The 24066-nt window shown below is 49.7% G+C and overlaps 1 protein-coding gene across 1 annotated transcript in view; it reads left to right on the top strand.

Annotated features, from left to right (window-relative positions):
- The window catches only part of Loxl2 (lysyl oxidase like 2), an 80631-nt gene that overhangs the window by 50536 nt on the left and 6029 nt on the right, over positions 1 to 24066 (top strand). The window contains exons 5-11 of the mRNA XM_057786752.1: positions 1242 to 1464; positions 5094 to 5277; positions 9520 to 9671; positions 11671 to 11838; positions 14493 to 14655; positions 17278 to 17521; positions 23632 to 23747. Of these exons, the coding sequence (XP_057642735.1) occupies positions 1242 to 1464; positions 5094 to 5277; positions 9520 to 9671; positions 11671 to 11838; positions 14493 to 14655; positions 17278 to 17521; positions 23632 to 23747 (1250 nt within the window). The remainder of the gene's footprint in view (positions 1 to 1241; positions 1465 to 5093; positions 5278 to 9519; positions 9672 to 11670; positions 11839 to 14492; positions 14656 to 17277; positions 17522 to 23631; positions 23748 to 24066) is intronic.

Here is a 24066-nt window from a genome sequence, read left to right as displayed (position 1 = left end):
ATGGGGGTGGGGTGGTACTCTGGCTGCTGGAGGCCTGTGGAGGGTCATGGTGGGCGGCACATTCCGGAGAGCTGATGTAAGACAGAAGCAGGGCTGTCTGGGGAAGCCTGGAGCAGGTCTGAGGCAGCCCCATAAGCTGAGTTGTGAGGGAGGGTGGTGCTCTCCAACAGCTGGACACAGGGACTTTCCTAAGCCAGCAGGGGGTCCAGTTACGCTCATGTTCCCCTGAGTGTATTCTGCCCATGTGTGGAAAGAGGGTTAGGTTTCTCAGAGGAAGGGACCTTACAGGAAGTGGGGAGGGGTAGCTGCTCTGGAATTCATAACAGCCCCCTCATGGACCTCTCTACTGTATGATGTCACTGTGGTGAGCACACATCCCAATTAGATATCCGGGTGTTGGTGGCCACAGCTATACTAGAAATGTTCCCAGATGCAAATTTTGGTAAAGGGGAGACAATAATGACATCTGAAGAATGTACCCTTCCGCTGTGTTCACATACCATTCACCCCAAGACAAAGCAGACATTTCTGAAGACGCTGGAATGGACCAAATAAGTACAAGACTTCACATCTGTCCCTCCCAGGGTCTCCTGCCCTGAAAGCCTCCTCCCCCAGGGTAGCAGGCAGCTATGCTGATGTCTTTCTCAAGCATCTCACTGAGTCCTGCCAAGCAGGGGCAAGTACAGAGGCTCTAAAAAGCTGGACAACTTCAGAGGATGGGGTGTCCTCCCCACATACCCTCTCTGAACCCCACTATTTTTCATAGCCTAATCTTCCATCAAATGGTCCTCGCCACCTCAGCAAGGATCCATTCAGTCTTTTTTAAAATGTAATTTAAAGATTATATTTATTTTTATATTATGTGCATTGGTGTTTTGCCTATAGGTATGGTCTGTGTGAGGGTGTCGGATCCCTTGGAACTGGAGTTGCAGACAGTTGTGAGCTGCTATATGGGTGCTGGGAATTTAACCTCGGTTCTCTAAAAGAGCAGCCAGTGCTCTTAACTGCAGAACCGATGGATCCTTCCTTTTGTAGCTCCCCTCCCCACCCCCATTAGCCATTTTATAAACCATGATCCCTTAGACTTTTAAGAGAAAAACGAAGCCTGGAGTAGTAGTGCATGCCTATCATCCAGCAGGTGGGAGACTGGGTTCTGGGAGCTGGATCTGCTGGCTATAAAAGGAAGGAAGCAGGTATCTGCTGGGATGCCCTGGTTGCCAAACTCTTCTCTTTCCCTGCAGAACCTTTGCCTTGAAGAGGAAGCTGCGCTACTGGAAGTTTTCTATGAACTGCACGGGCACTGAAGCTCACATCTCCAGCTGCAAACTGGGCCCTCCCGTGTCCCGGGACCTTGTGAAGAATGCCACCTGTGAGGGTGGACAGCCAGCCGTGGTCAGTTGTGTGCCTAGCCAGATCTTCAGCCCCGACGGGCCCTCAAGGTTCCGGAAAGCCTACAAGCCAGAGGTAAGGACTCGGCAAAAGGTATGGGTGCTTGGTCACTGGCAGGGGTCTGATTAGAAAGGGAACAGGAGAGAGCTGGCCTCCAGTCAAAATCAGAGTCCCCTCTGTGGCTCTTCACACAAGGCAAGCACCCCATTGTGAGCCAGCACAGGCTTCTTGTACTCTGTTCTTTAGCCCAGCATGAGCAAGTGATATGGCATAGCCAGCCAGGGACCTTGTGCTTCTGCTAAGTTCCTGAAGGAGAAAGCATCCAGGATTCTGGAACTGTAGGAGGGAGGATACAATTCTCCAAGGCACATGATATCAACTGTGTTGTTTCTAAACTCATTATGGCTTATTTCACAAAAGAAAAGCTAACTGCAAAGGCTTTCACTGTTTAGAAAACCTGCCGTTGCCATTCCTAAGTCATCTATCCACTGGTCACACTATTGCAACAGGAGTCACTCATTGGTTTGTATAGAACAGAGGTTCTCAACTTGTGGGTTTCGACCCCCAAAGGTCATATCAGATATCCTGCATATCAGATAATTACATTACCTAGCACATCTACAGTTATGAAATAGCAATGAAATAATTTTATGGTTGAGGAACTACATGAGGAACTGTATTTTTTGTTGTTAATTGTTTTTCGTTTGTTTGTTTTTTGAGACAAGGTTTCTCTGTGTATCCCTGACTGTCCTAGAACTCGCTCTGTAAACCATGCTGGCCTTGAACTTACAGAGATCTGCCTGCCTCTGCCTCCCAAGTGCTGGGATTAAAGATATGCCCCACCACCATCCGGTAGAGGAGCTGCATTAAGGGGTTACAGCATTAGGAAGGTTGAGAACCACTGTGAGAGCGGGCTTGGGGGGAGAGGGTCTTCCCATTATGAATTAGATCCTCCATTTCAACTGACTGATTCCCCAGATCAGGTGAATGACCAATCAGGGCAGGGCAGAATGACCCTCTGAAAAAGAAAACATCTCTATTCTGTCTTCCTTCCACAAGATCTGTGTGTGTGTGTGTGTGTGTACACCAAACAGTCCTGTTTTTTCTCTCCTCTCCCTTTCCAGTATATACTGGAGCTGTGTCTATGTGTGTGGGATGCATATGTGTTGTTGGGTATTGGATGTTTGGGGTGTGTGTGTTCTGGAAATTGCTAACACAGGGCCACTAGGTAGGAACAGCACATGAAAAGAAGAGAAGGCATGATCATAGATTAGGTGTTGAATCACAGGCCCGATAAAGCCTCCATCATGGGTTGAGGCCCCGGGCCATTTAAAACATCGGTAAGTATCATGTTAGCAGAGTGAGTTCATGCCAGGAGAAAGGAGTTGGGGAGGAAGGAACCTGCAGAGGGAGGCAGTTGGTGGAACAGCAGAAGTGCCTCCCCAGACCAATAGGTCTCCTCTCCCTTCTCTTCCTCCTGTCTTATACTTTTCCTCTCCTACTTCTGCGATGCCCCACAGAGATAGGAAATCAGGGAAGGCAGAGGTGTTTGAATGAAAGTCCTAGTAGTGTGTGAGAGGCGTGAGATGCATGCTGGGAGCCCAGCCCAGTGTGTTGGGATGATTTAGAGGGACCTCTTAACTTCCGGCACTTCTGGGAAACAGTAAGCCTGGCCTTCCTGGTCTCTTCAAGTTGCCTTGGGAGTGCAGAGATGTGCCTTTACCAGACACCTGTTGCCCTGTGTCACAGGCTCGGCTATTCCTGGGCCCCAAACTGCCCCTGCCCTGAACTCTCACTTCCCCTGTCCTTTGTTCAGCTGGCCCCATCCTGCCTCCTCCCCCTACCCTACCCCCAGCTCTCCCAGTCGTCCAGAGTTCCAAATCCTACTGTTTTGGAATTCCTCTGCTGTGCTGTGTGGAGCAAAGCAGTCAAGTTCATACCAAAGCAATGAACCAAGCGAGAGGCTGACCTCATATTTTCCTTGGTTTCTGTCCTCGCTCCACGGCCAGCTGGATGGCCGTCTGGCCCCTGTGGCTAGGCTGATAGTATATCTCCGTCCAGCTGTGGTCAGGATGGCGACTCCACAGGAGTGCGAGGGGCCCCTTGTATCCCACTCACGAGCTTGGGAAGGAGACCACGTTTCTCTTGAAAACTGAGGTTGGGGCCTATGATTTTCCTCACTGTGCTCTGTTTTCTGAAGGAAAACACTGAGTGTCTCGCACTCACCCGCCCTTCTTTACTCTTCCTGCTAGTGCCAGGCTCAGCAGGCCCTAGGGGACTCTCTGAGTATGGGTGGTGTCACAGCAAGGCTAGCCCCAGGGTGTCATTGTGGGGAAGCAAGAGATGACTGCAGAGTAGAGAGCGAGGGGCTCTTCCTTGGTGCCTTGTTTCTCAAGGTGACAGAAGGCTTAAATGCTTGAAATATGTCACCTTCGGGCTAGCCTGCCTCATCACGGCCTGAACGAAGTCACAGGCTGAGGACTGCCTAAGTCACAGTAGAACCAAGGCTCTGGTCTGGTCTGACTACAATGGCTGCACAGCCCTCTGATGAATATCAGCAGTGACTCAGCCTTGCAAACTTACACATACACACTCATACACATACACACACATGCGCGTGCACACACATGTGCACACATGCAGACACTGGGTATGCAAACATAGGTTTGTACACATGCATGGAAACTGGGGCACAGCAGCCTGTACAGAGAGATGAAGCCAACCCCCATTCTTATAAAAAAATTTTTTTTTTTGGTTTTTCGAGACAGAGTTTCTCTGTGGTTTTGGAGCCTGTCCTGGAACTAGCTCTTGTAGACCAGGCTGGTCTCGAACTCACAGAGATCCGCTTGCCTCTGCCTCCCAAGTGCTGGGATTAAAGGCGTGTGCCACCACCGCCCGGCCCAACCCCCATTCTTTAAGATATAATCCACAGACTTCATGAAACCGGCAGGAAATGGGTCTTACTCCTGTGTAATTCCAGAAGGCCCAGAAGGGACTGAGGCTTCCAGACAGTGAGTAAGATTAGGGGCCTGGAAACTACCATCTCCATCCTCTCTGCCCAGTTGATGTTTAGATAGGCTGCATCTTCTGGGCTTGGGCGGTGGTTAGTCTTAGCTAGGAAGACTCCCTGTCCCTTGCAGCCTCCCAAGCATGTCCTGATTTGGTCTGTCTTTCCTGATAAGGCCCCATGTTTCCACTCTCTGTCTTGCCACTTCCTGTGGGCTCCCTCTTGCGTCTCCCTTTATGAGGAGAATTACCGCTTGCATTTGGCTCCTCACCCAGGGACCTCCCTCCTGCAGGGCTAGATTGTAAAGCTCTATTATAAGCAGTAGAAAATAAAGATTCACTTGGAATCTGAGAAATTGGATGGTAGAAGCTTCTCTCTGTAGATCTAAATGTCGTGAAGCTTTTGAGCTGGGGGCAGAAGGATGTGACTGATGGTGGGATCTAGGAGCTGAGCCTGGGAAGGGGTGATGAGCTGATAAGGGTCTTGGATGGCCTTCCTAGTGGTCCATCACAGAGGCCCACGAGAAGCTACATGAGAAATTATTGCCAGATGACCCTCAACTGATTGAGCGCTTTCAGACTCTGAGCTATGGGAATCTGGCGGGGTCATGGCTGCGGGAGACAAAAAGGAGCGGGGCAGTGACGACTCGAAGGATGCGTGTCACTTCTGCACTCAGCGGGACCGTGTGTCTCTCCAGCAACCCTTGGTGCGGCTGCGAGGTGGAGCCCAGGTCGGGGAGGGCCGAGTGGAGGTGCTCAAGAATGGAGAATGGGGAACCGTCTGTGACGACAAGTGGGACCTGGTGTCTGCCAGTGTGGTCTGCCGAGAGCTGGGCTTCGGGACCGCTAAAGAGGCTGTCACAGGCTCCCGGCTGGGGCAAGGTAAGGAATGGAGTAGCTGAAGGTAGGAGTCTCTCTTCAGGAGAAAACATGGTCCTAGGAACCCAGGCCCAACTGGTGACCATGATCCTCTCAAGCTCAACTTACTCCGCTCCTCCCTTGTAGCAGCCCATCCATTAGGGAGCCCTGGAACACCCTCCCCACCAAATCCCCTTCTGATGGATTTGGAGCAGCCTCCTAGAGAAGGATGAATGGGTAAACTGAGACAATAGAACAGCACCTAGTGGACACACCAGGTCTCCAGCTCCCTGCTCCGTACTCTCAGCTGCTCCAAAGGGGAGGCCAGAATCCCAAGTCTTTCCTCCAGGAAATAACCTCAGGATCCATCAGGCATGGTTGCACACAAAAGAACCAACTGTCATCTTGCTTGTCCACCCCGGTGCAGCCTCGCCAATACTGGGCTCCTGGCAGCAGAGAAAGGAAACAGGGCAGTCCTCTCTGATGTTATGAGACAGTCATGGGAAGGAAGCTGGTTTTCATCAGGTGTCCTGAGCAGGTCGTTTATGTGAGGAAAGAGCAAAAGTACAGGAGGCGTTTGGTAGGGAAACTCTGGGAGCAGTGCTGTCTCTTTGGCCGCAGAACAGACCAGAACTCCTATTGGGTGATTCCATGGAAACCACTCAGCCTAGAAAGCCCCGCTCCACCAGGAGCCTTCCACAGGACCAAGTAGTCTTGTGAGTGCCCAGTCCACCCCTGCAGAACTGTGTTCAAGGGAAAGAAGTTTTGGTCTTTCTGGGACTCTGTTCAGCACTGATCGGTACATAGACAGACTGCTATGGCAGGGAGGGTGGGACTTGAACTACAGACAGGGATGGGATGTCCTAGGCCAGTGGTTCTCAACTTGTGGGTCACAACCCCCTTGGGAGTGGTATATCAGATATCCTGCATATAAGATATTTATATTACAATTCACAACAGTAGTAAAATTACAGTTATGAAGTAGCAACCAAATAACGTGCAGAACTGTATTAAAGGGTCACAACATTAGGAAGGTTGAGGACCGCTGTCCTGGGCTCCGAGAGGAAACCTATACTGTTGCGAATGGAGCCATCATGCCAAAGAAAGGAATCTGGTGAGGTCACCACTTGAAGCCTGGAGGAGGTAGTAGCTCCTGCTCATCCAGGCCCTGAACACCACAACAGTGGCTTTCTCTGCTAGGACTCCAGAGTCCCGGCTGACCTTCACCTCCCGCTCAATTAGAGAACCCAGAACTCTCATATCCTAGCAGTGCAGCTCATCCGCTCTAGTTCATCGGCTTGACCGTCCTGCATCGTGCCCCACCCCCAGCTGCCCCGGGAATGAACTGAAAAAAGTCGTGGGGTCATAGACCTGCCCTGCTGGAGGGAAACATAGTTTCTCTGGTCCCACTTAGGAGGACTATGAGGCTCATGGGAACCTAAGAGTTGGCCAGTTGCCTAACTCCTATGGTTTTGGCTTCCTTTTTTGACACTACGTCCCTCCCTGACTAGTCTTGGTGACATTTGCTCCTTTCTTGTACCAAATGTGTATTAAAGGGTAGGTGGCTGGGGACAGGTGCAGCATCGGCGTATGGTGTCACCTGGCAGTCCCTGCTATGCCACACAGCAACCCATTCCCCTTAGGTTCCAGTGAAGAAGTCAGGCACCTCAGTGTTTCCATGGTCCCCTCTGTCGGTCGATCCACATGGTCTGAGCTTTCCTAAGGTCCTCAGGACCACAGCCACTCTTCCTAAGGCATAAACAAGCCCTCCATGACACGGACATTCCATGTGTCATGAGCAGGGACTGTGTGACCTAATTCTTTTCCCCGCCCAGAGCAGCCAAAGGTTTACAAGTTGCCTGAGGAATTCTAGGAAGAAGATGCTTTGGGTGCCTTTGATGTCGGCTGTCAAGGCACTGTGGAAGATTTATCTGCCTTCTGCCACGTTGGGTGGATGACGATAGTCACCAGGAAAGGAAAAGTCTCATTAAAAGACATGCCCCAGAGCAGATAGGGTCAGCTCCTGAGTCCTGGCTCTAGCTGATGGAACAAGAAACCACACCCAAACCCATGGGTAGGGAAAGGGCAGAGGCTGAGTCCTCACCCTGGCCTGACTACTTGCTTGTCTGTGACCTCGAAGAACCTTCTGGTCCTGAGCTTTTTCATTGTAAAACAAGGTAGCTGTATAGGCGATGTGTGGGGCTCTGTCTGGCTTCTGTGTCACCAGGGTGGATATAATGGCATATAATGGCAGGCTCTTCCCTCTGTGCTTCAGGACCACACCCCCCCCACAGTTCCCAGCTGTCTGCCAACACATGAACCTTCTCCGACAACTGAACCAAGTGTGAGCGATAGGCCTGTGTGCCTTTGTTGCATGAGGGCCTGCTTGTTGGGGTTTCTGTCCTGCCAGGTTCCCACAGTTGTTATGTCCCAAAGAATCACACAGAAGGTCTACATAAGTTGTAAGACTGATTAGCCCACTAGCTCAGGCTTCTTATTAACTCTTGTAACTTATATTAGCCCATTATTCTAGTATATGTGAGCCACATGGCTCAGTACCTTTTTCAGTGGGGCAGGTCACATCCTGCTTCTTCAGTGTCTGAACAGGACTGGGGAGGAATGGTCTTCCTCCTTCCCAGAATTCTCCTTTTCTCATTGACCCACCTCTACTTCCTGTCCGGTTGTCCCACCTATACTTCCTGCCTGGCTACTGGCCAATCAGCGTTTATTTAAAACATGATTGACAGAATATAGACAATTGTCCTGCACCATGACTTAGCTTCTGTCCTTAGAGTCTATACCCAGTAGGTATTGCTCCAGAGATGTCCAGAGAGGGATCAAGGGAGGGAGACACTCCAGGAAGAGGGGGACACACTCCAGTTGAACAGGTATAGTCTACTGAACAAACACTTGACAAAACATTCCAGCTCTGCAAACGAGTGTTTTCCAGCAGAAACATAGCCACATGGGTAATTTTGAATTTTCTAGTAGCCATATGGAAAAGGGGCGAGAGACAAAGCAGATGACTCTTTGGGAAGTTCATCATGCTTGAAAAGGAGAGTGCTGGGCGTGAGTTGAGGGGCCCCAGTACCCTTCCTCTCGTGGCTGAGGCTCACTCTCATTATCCCAGCCCCAGAAAGACAAGCTTCCTAGTACCATCTCCATGTCGCCTGCCCCATGACCCCTCTCTGCCCTTCCAGGTCCACTCTCCATCCTCACCACAACGCCCAGTGCCTCAAAACATAGTTGGGTTTGGCCAACAAGGGATACTGGTGAAAACTGGAGGCAACCATGGGCACTATGTCTCTCCGCTGAGGGAGACAGCTGTTTTCAGGGGTCTTCACCTCTTCATCCCTCTCCTAAGTGAGTTATTGGCTCTTCTCTCACTCAGAGGGTTGTGTCCAAGCCCCAGTGTTATTAGCCTTGAGTTCTTAACTACCCTGTGGTGTATACTCCCTACACCCCACTCTTGACTGTATTTTAAAATGGCCCCCTTTCTAACTCAGACCTCCTAGTTTGTATAGGCTACATGTGTCCTGCAGGGACTTGTACAGATGCAGTCACACTTTCAGTCTCTGAAGTGCCTAGACTATGGTAGCTGCAGGGTAAAGGCTCCATCATCTAATCTGACTCCTTTATTAAAGAGAGAGACCCAGTGACCAGGGAGGCTGGGTGTATGAGTTACTGTTCCCATTGATGTGACCAAATACCTGAGGGGAAAAAAACTTAAGAAAAAGAGGATTTATTTGGGCTTAGTTTATTTAAGAGGGGATATAATCCATCATGGCAGGAAAGGCATGGTGGCCAGAGCATGCGGCAGCCGGTCACATGTTATCCATTTGAAGTCAGAAAGGAAATAAAAGACAGGAAGTGGTGCCTGGCCTTCGAACCCCCGAAGCCCACTCCCAGATGACCCACTTCTTCTAGCAAGGCACCATCTCCTAAAGTTTTCACACTCTTTCCAAAACAGCGCCCCCAGCTGGTGACCAGACCCCACGAGCTCGTGGGCAGCAGTTTACATTCAAACCATAACACTAAGTGATCTGACCAAGGTCACGTGGCAATTTAGTAGTGAATTTTATTTAAACTTAAGGCAAAATACACACACACACACACACCCCAGTTTCTTCCAGGGAGAAGGAAGGGGCCACAATTGGAAGTTTTGAAGGTGGAAGGGACAGAGTCTGGTTTCTAGGGTCTTTTCTGCTTGTTCCAGGAAACGTCCTCCAGGTGATTTTATAGCACGTATCCTGTTTCCCTTCCTAGGGATTGGGCCCATCCACCTCAACGAGGTCCAGTGCACAGGGACCGAGAAGTCCATCATAGACTGTAAACTCAACACAGAGTCGCAGGGCTGCAGCCACGAGGAAGACGCTGGTGTGCGATGCAACATCCCCATCATGGGCTTCCAGAAAAAGGTGAGGGGGTGGCATGCCCAGAGGCACCTGCAATGCTGAGGCCCCAAAGAATGCAGAGTAGGTGGCCTCACTCTGAAGGACTCTCCTAGGTATGCAAGGGTGCTCTAAGATGAACTCTTGACACCGGTTCTGCCGCTGTCAACTGTCAATGTCATTGCCGGTCAGCATTTCTAAGTGTGCCAAGTGAACAAACACATAAATGCCGCTCTTGGTGTGGCAGTTATCTGACATCTCCCTGTGGATGATCCCTTGCTTTGGGACTAGGCATGTGGTATAGGGGCAGCTCAGACACCCTTGGCATAGATCCTCTGCGAAGACTCAGAGGCACTGCATGCACGGATGGTGGGTCTGCAGAGCACTGTGTGAACATAATACAGGCAGCGATGTATAAACAGGAATTGAAGGAAGTCAGCGGAATTGCAACTGGAGACACAAGCACCGCCCTTCCTGAGGCAGGGTGTAATGCTTGTCGACCTTGCTCACAGAGAAGAATCCCCCACCTCCTTGTCTTACAGGAAGTCTAACCAGTGCTACAAAACACCCAGAATTTCCTACACGAGGCTCCCCGCTGTGCCTTAAGTTTGTCTGGTGATACGTGACATATGCCATAGAGCAAATAGTGTATGCATATTTAAACAGACACATCGTGGCACCAGATGTGGCAGGTTCCTGATAAGACAGCAGTCCTTGACCCTGACACCAGAGCGCCAAGGCCCTCCTGATAGAACGCCCCATCCTTAACTGTGCCCTAGGTGCCTGCCAGCAACAGGCAGTTGAGCTGTGCATTCCTTGTGGGTAACAGGAATGCACACACAGGGAAACCCGCCATCTGGAGCTGCTAGAAGTTTGTTAAGGGAACCCTGTTAATGCTGCAACCCATGGCCAGCCCTGCATTCCCATGTGCTGAGTCATTCTCCAGATGAGTCAAAGCTCAGGGATGTGAGAGACCTCAGCCAAAGAAACAAGGCTTTCCAGAACCTTTTGGTGGTCTGTAGATAGAGCCGTGCCAGAGCAGATGCCTGCTTGTTGCCACAGAAGTGTTGAATCCTCACTGCCAACAGCTCTCACATTTCCAAAGGCCCAGGTTCGAGGCTATACTGTCTGAGCTCAATCCTGGTGCAGGAGGGATTGTATTTGTTGTAATGGCCAGCCAAGCATGGCATAGCCAGGCATGGGACTCCCAAGTGTGTCAGCAACCATGCTAGGAGAACCAAAGCATCCGAGTTTCATCACTGCTTCTGGTGACAAAATGAAATACTGTCAGCTTCACCAGTGAGATTGAGTTCTTCTTGGGTCTGCCAGGAGAATACAGCCAAGCCAAGATATTGCAGGTCTTGGTGTCTTGGGGCTTCTCTGGTCTGCCCTGTTTCCAGCCTCCTTATTGTCCTTATGTAACCTCTTTCTGTGCCTGCTACATCCCCAGGGTCTCTTTTCTCCTAAAGGCATCAGTCTGGCTGAATTATAGATATGGTCTTATGTGAACTTAATTGTCCCCTTTGAGACCACACCTCCAAGCAGAGTGGATAGCATTGGGGTTTATGCATAAGCCTTAGGGAATGGGATCCAGATGTGGTTTAGTTGGTAGAGTGTTTGTCTAGCATGCACAAGGCTCTGAGTCTGTTTGTCCAGCTACAGTGAACCTTCATTCCATCAGTCACTGGGAGGAAAGAGGCACAGTGAGAGGCTCCGTGAGAAGTCAGTGGTACCTAGTATCTAGGAGAGAGTGTACAGATCCAGCAAAATCCTGATGCTATACACGTAATTCTTGTCACCTCCTAGAAGGCACTTACATTACCAACAGAGTGGTGTTCAGCACGGGGTCCAGACACCTGGGTGAGACCTCACTGACTTCATGCTGGCATAATTTGACACACGGGGGGACTCTTAAGGACGTTTTGGATCCAAAGGTGGCCAAGTGGGACCGCCTGGCTTGGAGCTAATGGTAATATGGGGTGACTCTTCCATCCATCCTCATGACCATGTTTCTTGCTATCCACAGCTACGCCTGAATGGAGGCCGCAACCCCTATGAGGGCCGAGTGGAAGTACTAACAGAGAGAAACGGGTCCCTTGTGTGGGGGACTGTATGCGGCCAGAACTGGGGCATTGTGGAGGCCATGGTGGTCTGCCGGCAGCTCGGCCTGGGCTTTGCCAGCAATGCCTTCCAGGTAAGTGGCCCAGGCCTAACAGCCTCGCCACCCTCCATCCAGTCTGGCCTTACCCATCATTAGTCAGCTCTTCCCGTCAGCTAACTTTCCCTAGTCGCTAAGAAGGGACACAACCAAGCAAACCCTGTACCAAGGCAAGAAACCTCATTCTAGTCATAGCCCCTTGCCTGACAGCTCCCAGGCTCAGGGCAAGTCTCTCCTTTCCCAGTCTCAGTATCTAGCTACAGAATAAGGGGCTCCAGGTGTGCCCAGCCCTTTGACGTCATGACACAATGTTGTCACCTACAAAGTTCACGCTGTGCCTGTAAGTTACGAAAACGTTACAGAGAAAACTCATACTGTTTTAAGTGGGTCTTTGGTTTTGTGTTAAGCAGCATCCATGGTTTCGGGGGGCTTTTTGTGATCACCTGTCGCCCACTGGTTGCAGCATCCATGGTTATAGTGGTGTTTTGAGATTGCCTGGCGCCTGCTGGTTGCAGGTTGGACACCTCTGAATCACTTACTGTTGTCTTGGACCACTCTATGTTGGGGTTCTCTGCAGGCAGAAGGCTGAGCCTGAAGTGTCCTGTATGCTGTTTGTAGAAGGACATAATTTGGTCTTCGAGGAATGTGGGGAGCACCCAGCATGAGGATCAATACTCCAAATGACTTAGTTTGTTTCCTCGAAGCCCTCTGTGATGGCACCCTTTCCTCCTTGCTGTCTCTGCCTCATTTTTTTTTGCTGATATGCTAGCAAATCTCCAGGCTGTGTCCTGAACTCTTGGCACACTGGCTGCACCTTCCTGCCAGAATCACTCTCTAATGACCTAATACTCAAGAGATCCAGTAAGGTCACTCTGGTCTTCATTTCTACTTCCCAGTCATAGACAGCACAGGACTAGAGACCCTGGTTACTCCCAATTCCATTCCTGCATGATAGTCTGGAGCTAAGTACCCACTCCTCTGTGCCCTGCTTTCCCCACTTGTGATATGGAACGAAGGATCCATATTCCTCAGTGTCCCAGCTCTGAGTATTGCCATGAAGCAGGACAAGACCTTGTGGTCCATCTTGTCTGCTGGCCTCACTCTATCCCCTGGTCCCATGTAGCCTTTCCTGGAGCCCGAGGAAGGAGCTCAGCATCCTTGCTGAGCTTGTCTGTCTCCTATGGTCTGACCTGGGCTGAGTCGTGAGCCAGGGATCCTTGTGTTCTCTGTCTGCAGCTTATCATTCTAGTATCCAGGAGAGACACAGCTCACACCATCTAGGAACTTAACCCTCTAGAACAAACTAGACACACACAACACTTGATTCTCCAAGTGACAGATCTGCTGGCTGGCTGTCTTTCTTCTCTGTCAGCTCATTCCCAAGACACTTGGGCCTCAGTTTGGGGTTCTAAACAGCCACCTAAGACAAGCCCTGTGTCTGCTTGGAGCCCTAGGTTTTTCCTGTGGAGGATTAGAGGGATTTTGTTCAGATTCTATGGGAAACAGAACCAATAGGATGTAGATACATTCGGGGAGCCCCTCAGGTACCAATCTCCACAATGCTCCAGTCCTCCAATAAAATGGTACAGTGTTCCTTTAGAATCTACACATGTTCTCCCCTGAAGGTCCTTGCCTTTCTATGGCTTGTCATCACTAATATAGTGTAAATGTTATGCTTATGGTTATGGTATTATTATTCTTGGGGAACAGTAAAAACAACAAAAAAGTCTATACGTGGTTATCATAGTTGATATTTTAAAATTTTTTTTTTTTTATTTTTCAGTCCAAGGCTGTGAAGCCATGGCTATAGAACTCAAGGAGAGAGGGCCAACTCTTTATCTCTATAGCCTATCTGAAACTGTGTATCTAACCATCAGTCAATAGACAGAGATTGATTTGACAGATGAGCTCCCGTGATTTGGGAAGCTGACAAGTCTAAACTGTACAAGGCTGTGGCCCCAAAAAACAGCTCAGATTGTGTCTCAAGTCCAAAGGCATTCTGCAGGTAGAAGCCCCGTTCGAAAAGAGACCTCAGTCTTTTTGCCTTGTAAGATTTTTCAACTGACTGAATGAGATCTATCCCCCATGATGCAATACAACTTGTCTTACTCAGATCAACAATTTAAATATTAATCTTACTTAAAAACTCCTCCACAGAAACATCTAGAATAGTGTTTAAACAACTATCTGGCTGTCACTGAGCCAAGTTGATGCATAAATAAACCCTGGAAACTTCAGAGCATGCAGGTTCTTACGTCCTCTTGTAAGCTCTTTACTGGCCCCTCCCACACACACCCATTTTCTCTACTGGGAAGTTCTTGAACTATAAGAGTGTATGCTAACAGTGTTTTGAAGTTCCATAACTAGAAGGAGCTTAATCAATCGCAGCATCATAAACCTGGGGGCTCCTCAGCCAGCATCCCATAAAGTGCTTTTCCTAGAATTAAATCTAGGAGCTGAATTTTGTAAGACAGCCAATTATTGACATATGTGAATGGTCTTCTTCTCTCATGCAAACCCAGGGTTAGTCATGGACGCTCCCTCATTCCATCACCAGCTGACCACATGGCTGGGATAAGCGGCTCTCTGTGCCTCAACTGTCCCCACCTGGAAAATGGGATCCTTAAGCCTTGAGGGTTTTGTCGAGCCAGAAGTTGACATACTGTGTCCTCTTTGGTTGGTTTCTTCAGGAGACCTGGTACTGGCACGGAAACGTCTTTGCCAACAAAGTGGTCATGAGTGGAGTGAAGTGCTCAGGGACAGAGCTGTCCCTGGCACACTGCCGCCACGACGAGGAAGTGACCTGCCCTGAGGGTGGAGTGCGGTTCGGCGCTGGAGTCGCCTGCTCAGAAAGTAAGGCTTCCTAAGGGCTGCCTGCCTCTCCCGCTTCCCTCCTGTCCCAGGTTCTCCGGAGTTCAGGGCACCGTCAGTTACTCTTCCCACAGTGTGAGCTCAGGAGAGGAAAGCACAGTGGATTGTGGGTCCTATTCCCCAACCACAGGCCCTGGCTGATGGCATGGTAAAGAGGGAAAAAGGAAGGATTAATTTAAGGAATGTGTATCAGTCACTTTTCTTGTTTTTAGTATTGTCTTAGTTAGGATTTCTATTGCTATGGAAACACAGTAACTCTTATGACCACAGTAACTCTTACAAAGGAAAGCCTTTAATTGGGGCTTGCTTATAGTTCAGGTGTCAGCCCATTATCATCATGGTGGAACATGGTGCCATGCAAGCTGACTTGGTGCTGAAGGAGCAGAGAGTTTTACATCTTGCTATGCAGGCAACAGGAAATGAACTGAGCTATTGGACGTGGCTTGAGCATATAGGAGACCTCAAAGCCCACCTCCACAGTGACACACTTCCTCCAAAAAGATCACTCCTACCCCAACAAGGCCACACCTCCTAGTAGTGCCACTCTCTACGAGTTTATGGAGGACAATTACATTCAAACTGCCACAAGTACCAAATGCCTGATAAAAGCAATTTAAGAGGCTGGGCTGTGGTGATGCACACCTTTAATCCCAGCACTCAGGAGGCAGAAGCAGGCAGATCTCTGTGAGTTCGAGGCCAGCCTGGTCTACAGAGTGAGTTTCAGGACAGGCTCCAAAGCTACAGAGAAACCCTATTTCAACAAACAAACAAAAAGCAACTTAAGAAAGGAGCAGTTTATTTTGGCTAATAGTTCGAGGATACAATCCATCAGAAGCGGGGAGGAGGAGGCAAGCTGGTCACATTCTATCCACAACCTGGAAGCAGAGAGAGATGGATGCTAGAGTTCTGCTTTCCATGCAGTTTGGGACTCTTGTCCATGCAATGGTATCACCTGTGTTTAGGGTAGGTCTTCCCACCTACGGTGGTTCGAATAAGAATGGCCCCGGTAGACTCATGTAATTGGATACCTGGTTCCTAGGTAGTGGACTCTCACTGCCCTACACATGCAACCTATCTTCATCTCTACCTTTCAGCATTTTCTCAGCTGTATTTCCCTCTACCCCACCATTGCTGTATGGGTCCACTTGACCACCTTCCTTCCTTACTGTAGGTATTATGCAGACTCGCGTGCGGGATGGGGGAAGGCACGTGGCTCTTTGATTTCCTTCCTGCTAGCCAGGCTAATGCTGTCTCTGCTTCCACTCTCCTGTTCAGTCTCCAACATGCCTATTGCACAAAGAAATAAATCTTGATTAATAAGAGTTGATAAGTACTTTGACAGTATAATTGTTAATACACTGTTTGTGGGTGTTGCATATGTGACATACACAATGGAAAGTGTTCAGAATGAAGGCTGTGGTGAAGTCATGCGATGCAACATGGGCAGGGATGGCCAGAGGCACCTCAGCCTCCCTATGCATTTGATTGTCAAATCAATTTTCAGTCATTGTATATTCAGAAATGTTTTACTGTTCCCCAAATTTTTAAGACCGCCACATTCATTTACACAACTTCATGTGGGGTTCTCAACCCGCAGTTTATGAAGCTAGGCCTAGGAGGTTGTCGTGAATTGTTCTCTGAAAAGCGTGCTTTAAGGCCGTTCTCAGGTGGCCTCAGTTCACATGAGTGGAAAGAGGCCTCCATCCTCCATCCCCAACAACATGGACAGCATCCTTCCCACACAAGCTCTGTGCCATGCTGTGACGAAGGAAAACAGGAAAAGCTTGTGAGAAGGCAGCTCGGCCATATGCCTCAAAGGCTTAAATCATGCTGCTCTTTCTCCTAGAAATCTCTCTGTCAGAGATATATTCTAAAGAACACACGCGCGTACACACACACACCACACAATTTAGATGCAGGCTGACTATAGGATGTCGATCACAGTCTTGCCTTTCATTGAAAAATTCTAAGCAACCAAGGTATTGCCTCCCTAAAAGATAGAAGCAGGGGGTGAATTAAATATTACAGAACCATGAAATGAATGTTCATTGCAGTGTTTAAACATCAACAGTCAAGATGCGTTTTAGGGGGAGTGGCATTAGTAGGCCATGCTTGAGGAGAGAGAGTCACACCAAGGGTGAGGGGGGTCTCCTTCATTATTGTTCTGCTTTTTATCATGGGGAGTCTGAGGGGCTTGAAAGTAGAGAGAATGATCTAAGGAGGAGCCCTTGTGTGTCCATCACCCGTATTTCTGGTAGCTGAAGGGGGGTGTCCAGAAGACTTCTGGAAAAGAGAAAGTATCGCCGGGCGATGGTGGCGCACGCCTTTAATCCCAGCACTTGGGAGGCAGAGGCAGGCGGATCTCTGTGAGTTCGAGACCAGCCTGGTCTACAAGAGCTAGTTCCAGGACAGGCTCCAAAGCCACAGAGAAACCCTGTCTCGAAAAACCAAAAAAAAAAAAAAAGAGAAAGTATCATTGGGGGTGACAGGAAGGTGACAAGGAGGAGCCCCAGGCCAGCTCCAGGACGTGCAGGATGATGGCATTTTTCTCAGGGGTGTCCTCGGAAGGGTTTCCTGTCTGAGACCCATGTCTGTCTTCCCCAGCTGCGCCTGACCTGGTGCTTAACGCAGAGATTGTGCAGCAGACTGCCTACCTGGAGGACAGGCCCATGTTCTTGCTGCAGTGCGCCATGGAGGAGAACTGCCTGTCAGCCTCTGCCGTCCACACCAACCCTACCACAGGCTACCGCCGCCTCCTGCGCTTCTCCTCCCAGATCCACAACAACGGCCAGTCCGACTTCCGCCCCAAGAATGGCCGCCATGCGTGGATCTGGCATGACTGCCACAGGTAAGCCATGCCTCCGTTGGTCAGCTACCCAGTCCGGTGTTCTTCAGGACCCAGGCTAGGGATCTAGAATGCCAGAGTCACCCTAAGAAGGCCAACGATCCAAGATCTACGTAGAAGAGTAATCTATTTCTCCAGAAGCCATTCTCCACTCCCAGTTCACGGGCTGCTCCCCTTCTGCTGAGTCCCTGCATTTTGGCTCCAGCGCTTTTGAGGAGACATGCTGATCTGAATGTCAGGGCCCTCCATGACTTTCAGTCCACAGTGTCAAAGGGCATGCACAATACATTTGTTCTCTACAGAGAACTTTCGGGTCTGGAGCCTTGGACCCTCCGTCCATTAGAAATATATTTTGCATACCAGTGTGAGGTTTATTTTGAATTAAATTTTAAAGTCAACCTACAAAAGAATGGGTTTTCTTACGGCATTTGCATACATATGGTTATACTTTTAATGATTCTGCTTAACCACTGTCATTTCAAATCTGTCTTGGTCATCCTCCTGACTCGGTATTTTTAATATCTCTAGGAAGATGGGGGTACCGAGATAGGAGCTCCAGGTCTCAAAGTCATGAGAACTGGTCTTAGCCTGCTAAGCTCAAGTCCCTGACCAGCAGCCTGACATTAGGCCAACTGGGCCACACTGCCGGGACTTCTGGGCCCCCTTCCAGCTCGTCTGTGGCTGTGATCCAGGTGCTGCAAAGACTGGGTCAGGACAGAAGAACAGTGGGAAATCCTACAGCCAGTGCCCACCAGGGCCTGTGGAAGCCACCAGGACCTCTTCCCCTCCTATTTTTTTCTTTGCTCTTCTTGGCTTGTAATCGAATTCAGACTCCACTGTCACTGCTTGGTCACATTTTGTCCTCAGTCTGGGCAGATAGAGGACACTGCGGGCACACAGTTGGAAAGTAGCTGCTGTTCTTCGCACCGGGAATCCTTCTTCCAGAGGCCCACCAGCTCCTAGTAGATCTGTTCTCTGGGCTCAAGTATTCCATCTATGACAGGAAACATTTGTCTTTCAAAGTGAGGCCCCTAACGGGTGTACCCACCCTTACAGCAAGATCTGAATGCCAGAACTGGCTGAGGACCCCCCACAGGTCTGCACAACCCCCACAAAGCTGCCCCTTCCAGGCTTCCCTCCAGCTCTGAGGTTACAATTACATAAGAGGCAGATGCACTGATATTTGGCCATTCCAAGTAACAGGTCACTGGATTCCATATAACTAAAGCAGATAGATTAAGGAAGTACCAGTAGTTCAAGGGTCTCAGCCGGGCCCGTCCGCTCTAAAATGTGCTGTTCTCTCGATTAGCTCCTCCAAACTTTCATCAAATGTCTTTGCTTTGCTTCTTTTTCATGTCATAAATCATGACCCGCTCACGTTTAAATCAGTTTGAGGATAGAGTTGTACAACCTACAGTCCCAGTTAAGCTTCTGATTTTCCTTTGAAACAACTGGCTGATTGTTGAAAATACCCTAAGGCCCAAGGAATCGCTTTGTCTTTGCCCAGGGTATAAACTGGAGTAGAATTAAAGTCTTGACAGTCTCCGTGCCTGGTTTCCCTTAGAGATCATGTGGTGAGAAACCAGGGGCTGACGCTGCCTATGGATCTATAAGTGGAAGGTAATTGCATCCCAACCCTGCATATGGTGGCCCACCCAAGATTACATAGTGGGAACGTCCAAGTGCCATCTGCTTGCTCTCAGAGCTTTCAGTCTCCTCTCTAAGAATAGTCATATGTTGTCACCATGACAGCATTGTAATCTGGAGTCCCAGGGACTCTGACCCTCCTTTCTCACTTTTCCTGTGGTCTCGTTTCTCCTTTGCCTACAAATGTTTCCATCAATGGTTTGGGGGAGAGGGGGGAGGGGAGAAGAACATGAGCAAAGCATATGACCCTTTTTCAGGCACCCTAGTTTCTTGTCAACTGAGCATGGGGGTAATAAGGTATTCTCATTTGTATTGTGCCCTTGGTCGGTGACCATGGCATAGTCCCTCTCCTGTCCTTGTGCCCAGGGACTGGCCCCATATCTTCATAACTAACATAGCATGCTGCAGTTTTGATGAGGGATGGACAGCATAGGCACAGGCGTATATAACAATGACCGCAAGATCCAAGGATCCTCATGAGACCTGCGCACATTCTCTCAGTCTCCAGAGCTCTAGGTGAAGGTTTCAGGTTCACTGGTTTTGTTTTACTGCATTTCCTGAGACAATGCCTACCCTGGGTTCCCTATCTAGTCAAAGCTGCCCCGAACTCCCAGTCTTCCTGACCCAATTCCAAAGTGCTGGATTACAAACGTGAGACTATGTCTGGTACTCTTCAGGCTCTTTGGGAAGACCTTCCAGGGGAGCTGACGTTAGCTCTGTTAGGTCCCTTGCAGAGGCTCCTGAAAGTTGACCTAGCCCTTCCTCAACTCAAGAAACTTGTTTCTGAAAGAACTGACATTCCATTTCAGCAGTTTACAAACATTCTGAAGCCGTGAGTGGAGCCATGCAGGAGAGAGAGAGCCCTGGCTCAGGTTGATGTGAATGGGAAAATGGCCACTTCCGCTTTCATTAATGCTCCAATGGGGAGCAGAGCGACGCTCTTGAAGACGTGAAGCTGAAACACAAAGATTGGTGCTCGTAGATGCCCTTATGGTGCCCTAGGTTGACCTCAGGACCCTCAATGCAGTCAGCTGTATCCTGGGGGCTTGTCCTTCCCTGCTTGGGGAACCGCAGAGCACAGTGGGATGGAGTGGAGAGAGCTGGAGGAGCCGGGGCATGGGTCCCTGCGCAGGTGATAGCCCCTGGATTCAGGAATGGCACAGATGCAAAGAGGGGAGTGTCAGCCCAGCCAGCCTGCCTCCACCATGTGCCAGGGTCAGAACTCACAGATGTAATGATGCCCCTGAACCAGCTAGAGGCCCTCACCTCGCTATTCAGTAGGCCTGACACATGTGGATGACAAGCTAGATCCCGCAGAAGGACCCCATCCTTGATAGAACTGCAAAACACCCAAGTACATCTTCTTCGATCTATAGTGACAGTCCATCAAGACATGTACAGTTTCCTCTGAACACGCTGTGTCTGTCTTCCGTCTACACTTCCATCCAGCAGGACATCTCCAGGGGAATGCCAGGTCTCAGGACACAGAGCCCTGGAGCCCCACAGTAAAGGTCAATTTTCTTTTTATCCAGATTACAAGGACTTAAAAGCTGTATTGGCAGCCTGTGCCTGTAATCTCAGCGTTCCGTAGGCAGAATAGTGAATTTGGGGCCACATAGTAAGTCTGCGGCCAACCTGAACCACTCTGTCCCTGTCTCAAGGGAAACGAGGGCCGTGTAGCTCAGTAGAGCTGTTAGCATTCCCAGCACCACAGGAGGGGAAATCAAACATACAAATATAAGAATGCTATAAAGCACAATGCTACGCTCCTGTTTTTAGTATTCTGGGATCTCTTCTCAAGCCTGCAATTCCGGTGCCCACCCCAGGGCTCAGTCTACCCTTAGACTATGAGCTGCTAAGAAGACCACTGGGTTGCCCAAGACTTTCCCTCTTGCCTTCCCAGTACCCATCAGTGTCTCCTGGGTGGAGGCCTATGGGAGGTTAGATGGCTCCCATTTCTACCTCAGACCAGCTAGGAGAGACCTGTGGCCTCTAAGAATATCTAAGAGATAAAGCAGACATGCTCCAGGACAGAGATGAGCAAGAAGCAGAAGGGCATGAATCCCATGGCTTCCTCCCAGTACGCATTCCCAGGAAGAAAACCGAAGCTAAAGTAGACTAAAATCCAGACTGAAGCAGCTCTGACTCCGGGAGGCCACTTCACAACAGCCCATCTGTGGCTCCGTCTGAGGCTCTGTCTGAATTCTGTTTAGACAACGGAACATCAGTGTACTTCCCTGCGATCTTTCCAGCCGGTCGGCAAGTCACATAAGCCCCTCTCTGAGGGAGCAGACATTTTTCATTCCGTGAGTCAGACCTCATGTCTCATCCGCTCCCTGCAAGGAGCCAAAATAGACTCCCTTGGAGTCATCACTTCATCTGCTACAAAATGTTCCTTGTAAAGGCTGTCCACTGGCCCTGGCCCAGTTCCATTTTACCCAGAAACATGAATGACCTGGGGAAGCCCAAGTTAGCAACTTCTGACATTATTTATATAGCGTGAACAAACTCCGGAGGAAGAAAAGAGCCTCTAATTTCCTCTGGAAAGCCTTTCCATTGCCCTCTCCTCTCCTGCTCACACGGTGGAGGAAGCTCCAGGCTGCTACACCAATGGGCCAGCTGTGACAGGACCCCAGGAGCCCTGAATACCACAGCTGTGACTGCGAATGGGCGGAGCTGCGATAAGGCCTTCGGCCAATACTGAAAACATCCTTTGTTACAGCCTCATTTGGCTGTCCTTTTATTTACTTTTTTTGAGATGGGTTCTCCTGTACCTGGGCTGGCCTCAAACTCACTTATCCGACTAAGAATGACCATTAGCTTCCGATGCCCTTACCTCCACCCCTCAGTGCCCGGTTCACAGGCCACCATGCCTGTTTATGTGGTACTGGGGACCGAACCTGCATGCTAGGCCAGCACTCTAACAACTAAGCAGCATCCCCAGCTCTACATCATTTATCTTATTTGGACCTTACATCACCCCAGAAGTTGGCAGTAATATTCTTGCTTTACCAAAGAGGAAACTTGGGCTGGGCATGAACAAAGTTAGGGCTTCTGCCCCCACAGTGGCCTTAAGAACCTTCCTACACTAAATGTCCCCAGAATAGGAGATGAGTGTGATAGAATAGTTGAAGGTACCACACACACACGCACACACGCACACACAGCAGGTGGAGATGAGGCTAAAGCCAGCCTGGTCTCTTTTGTCCTAGGCCTGCATAATGGATGCTTTTGAAAGCCCCTCGGCTACCCTCAGTAGCACAGCTTCCCTTGTTATTCCTGAATCAGATGCGTCACTCTTTAGCACATCTGTTCTCAATTTCTCTCAAGTGACGGCATGGACCATTGTAAACAATCAGCCAAGGGAACTGCACGCGGCTTGTGCACGCGCTGCCTCGGCTGACTCCCTTATAGAACCCTAGCGATGCTCTTTCCTGAGCTGCTCTCATGTCCCTCCCCGTGGACCACCCACTCTCCATCCCGGAAACCTTCTAGCCTTTATCCTTCCCCTTCCTCTCTGATTTGCTCAATTTGAGGACCACGGGCTTGCTGCTCCCTTTCCAGGGCTCTCAGGCCAAGCCCAGGCCTCCTCTCCCACAGGAGAGTGCTTACACGTCACTAGGGTACATGTGTGTCCTTCTCTGGCACACACCCTATTTCTTAGTGACTCTTATTTCCCTGTGATTGCTACCCCACCCCCTTTGTCTTCTTCCTTCCTTCTCTATTCCTACTTTTAAAAACATCTTGAAAATTAGTCTGTTATAAGAGGTTTATACTAGTTTTAAAAAATAGCCAAAGAAACTAATTTAGGAAGGTTTGTTTAGCTCATAGTTTGGAAGGTTCAAAGCCATGGTGTCCAAGGGCAGCAGATGGTAGCACCTCTGTGTGGGGATGTGCATAGGAGAAAACACACCCGAAACCAGGAAGCAGAGGAAGAAAGGGACTATGGTCCTGAAGTCCCTTTTAGGGCCTGTTGTTCCCCATCACCTAAGATTCTCACAGGCTTCGCCTCCAAATAGTCTATAATGTCCCAATGGCGCCCCCACAGCAAAAAAGCTTTTTAATAACATGGGTGTTCCTTAGAGCTATAGTGAATCTGGAGAAAGACTCCATGTGGAAGTGGGCTGAGAGCCAGATGGACACTCAGGAAGGACCCTACCTATTAAAAAGCTTATTGCATTGGGCTGATTAAATTGCCAGGCACTCTGCTGTCAGCTGTACACACTGATACCCCCAACACCCCACCCACTAAGTTATGTCACCTCCACTCCTGATGAGGGGATCAAGGCGTGGCAAGATGTCTGACACCTCTGCCCCAAGTCACAGTCTTCCCTTCTCTCTTAGTTCCTTCTTCATTTCTCTCCCCGCCCGATTCTTGGCCCCAGAGGCAAATCACCAGCTAGGAAGCTGCTTCCAGGCAGCCATGGTTCCAGACACTGACCTTGGGCCCTGTTTCTGGCTCCCAGGCACTACCACAGCATGGAAGTGTTCACCTACTATGACCTGCTGAGCCTCAATGGCACCAAGGTGGCTGAGGGTCACAAAGCCAGCTTCTGCTTGGAGGACACGGAGTGTGAGGGAGGTATGTTTGCAGGGGGATGTTGGGGCTTCATGGAACTTTGAACATTCCCACCGGATTGAACCCAGTCAGGGCAAATGGAGACTAGGCCAGGCACCTCTCCATGTTACTCTTGCCACTGCTGGGTATCCATGTGGCCTTTATTTGCCAACTCTTAGGGCCTTCGATGGGTACATATTGGGGCTGGGGAAAGTGGTTCTCAAGTTGTCTATCCCCAGGGCTGTTCTAACTGGTGGGCAGAGGGCTGCATGGCTTCCAGGTGAGGTCTGGTCACTTGAGCCTGACTCGCATGCCTCTGCCTCTCTGCTTGTCGCAGACCATG

Source organism: Chionomys nivalis, chromosome 12 (genome assembly GCF_950005125.1).
Source record: "Chionomys nivalis chromosome 12, mChiNiv1.1, whole genome shotgun sequence".
NCBI lineage: Eukaryota > Metazoa > Chordata > Mammalia > Rodentia > Cricetidae > Chionomys > Chionomys nivalis.
This window is presented reverse-complemented; position numbering and strand designations above follow the sequence as displayed.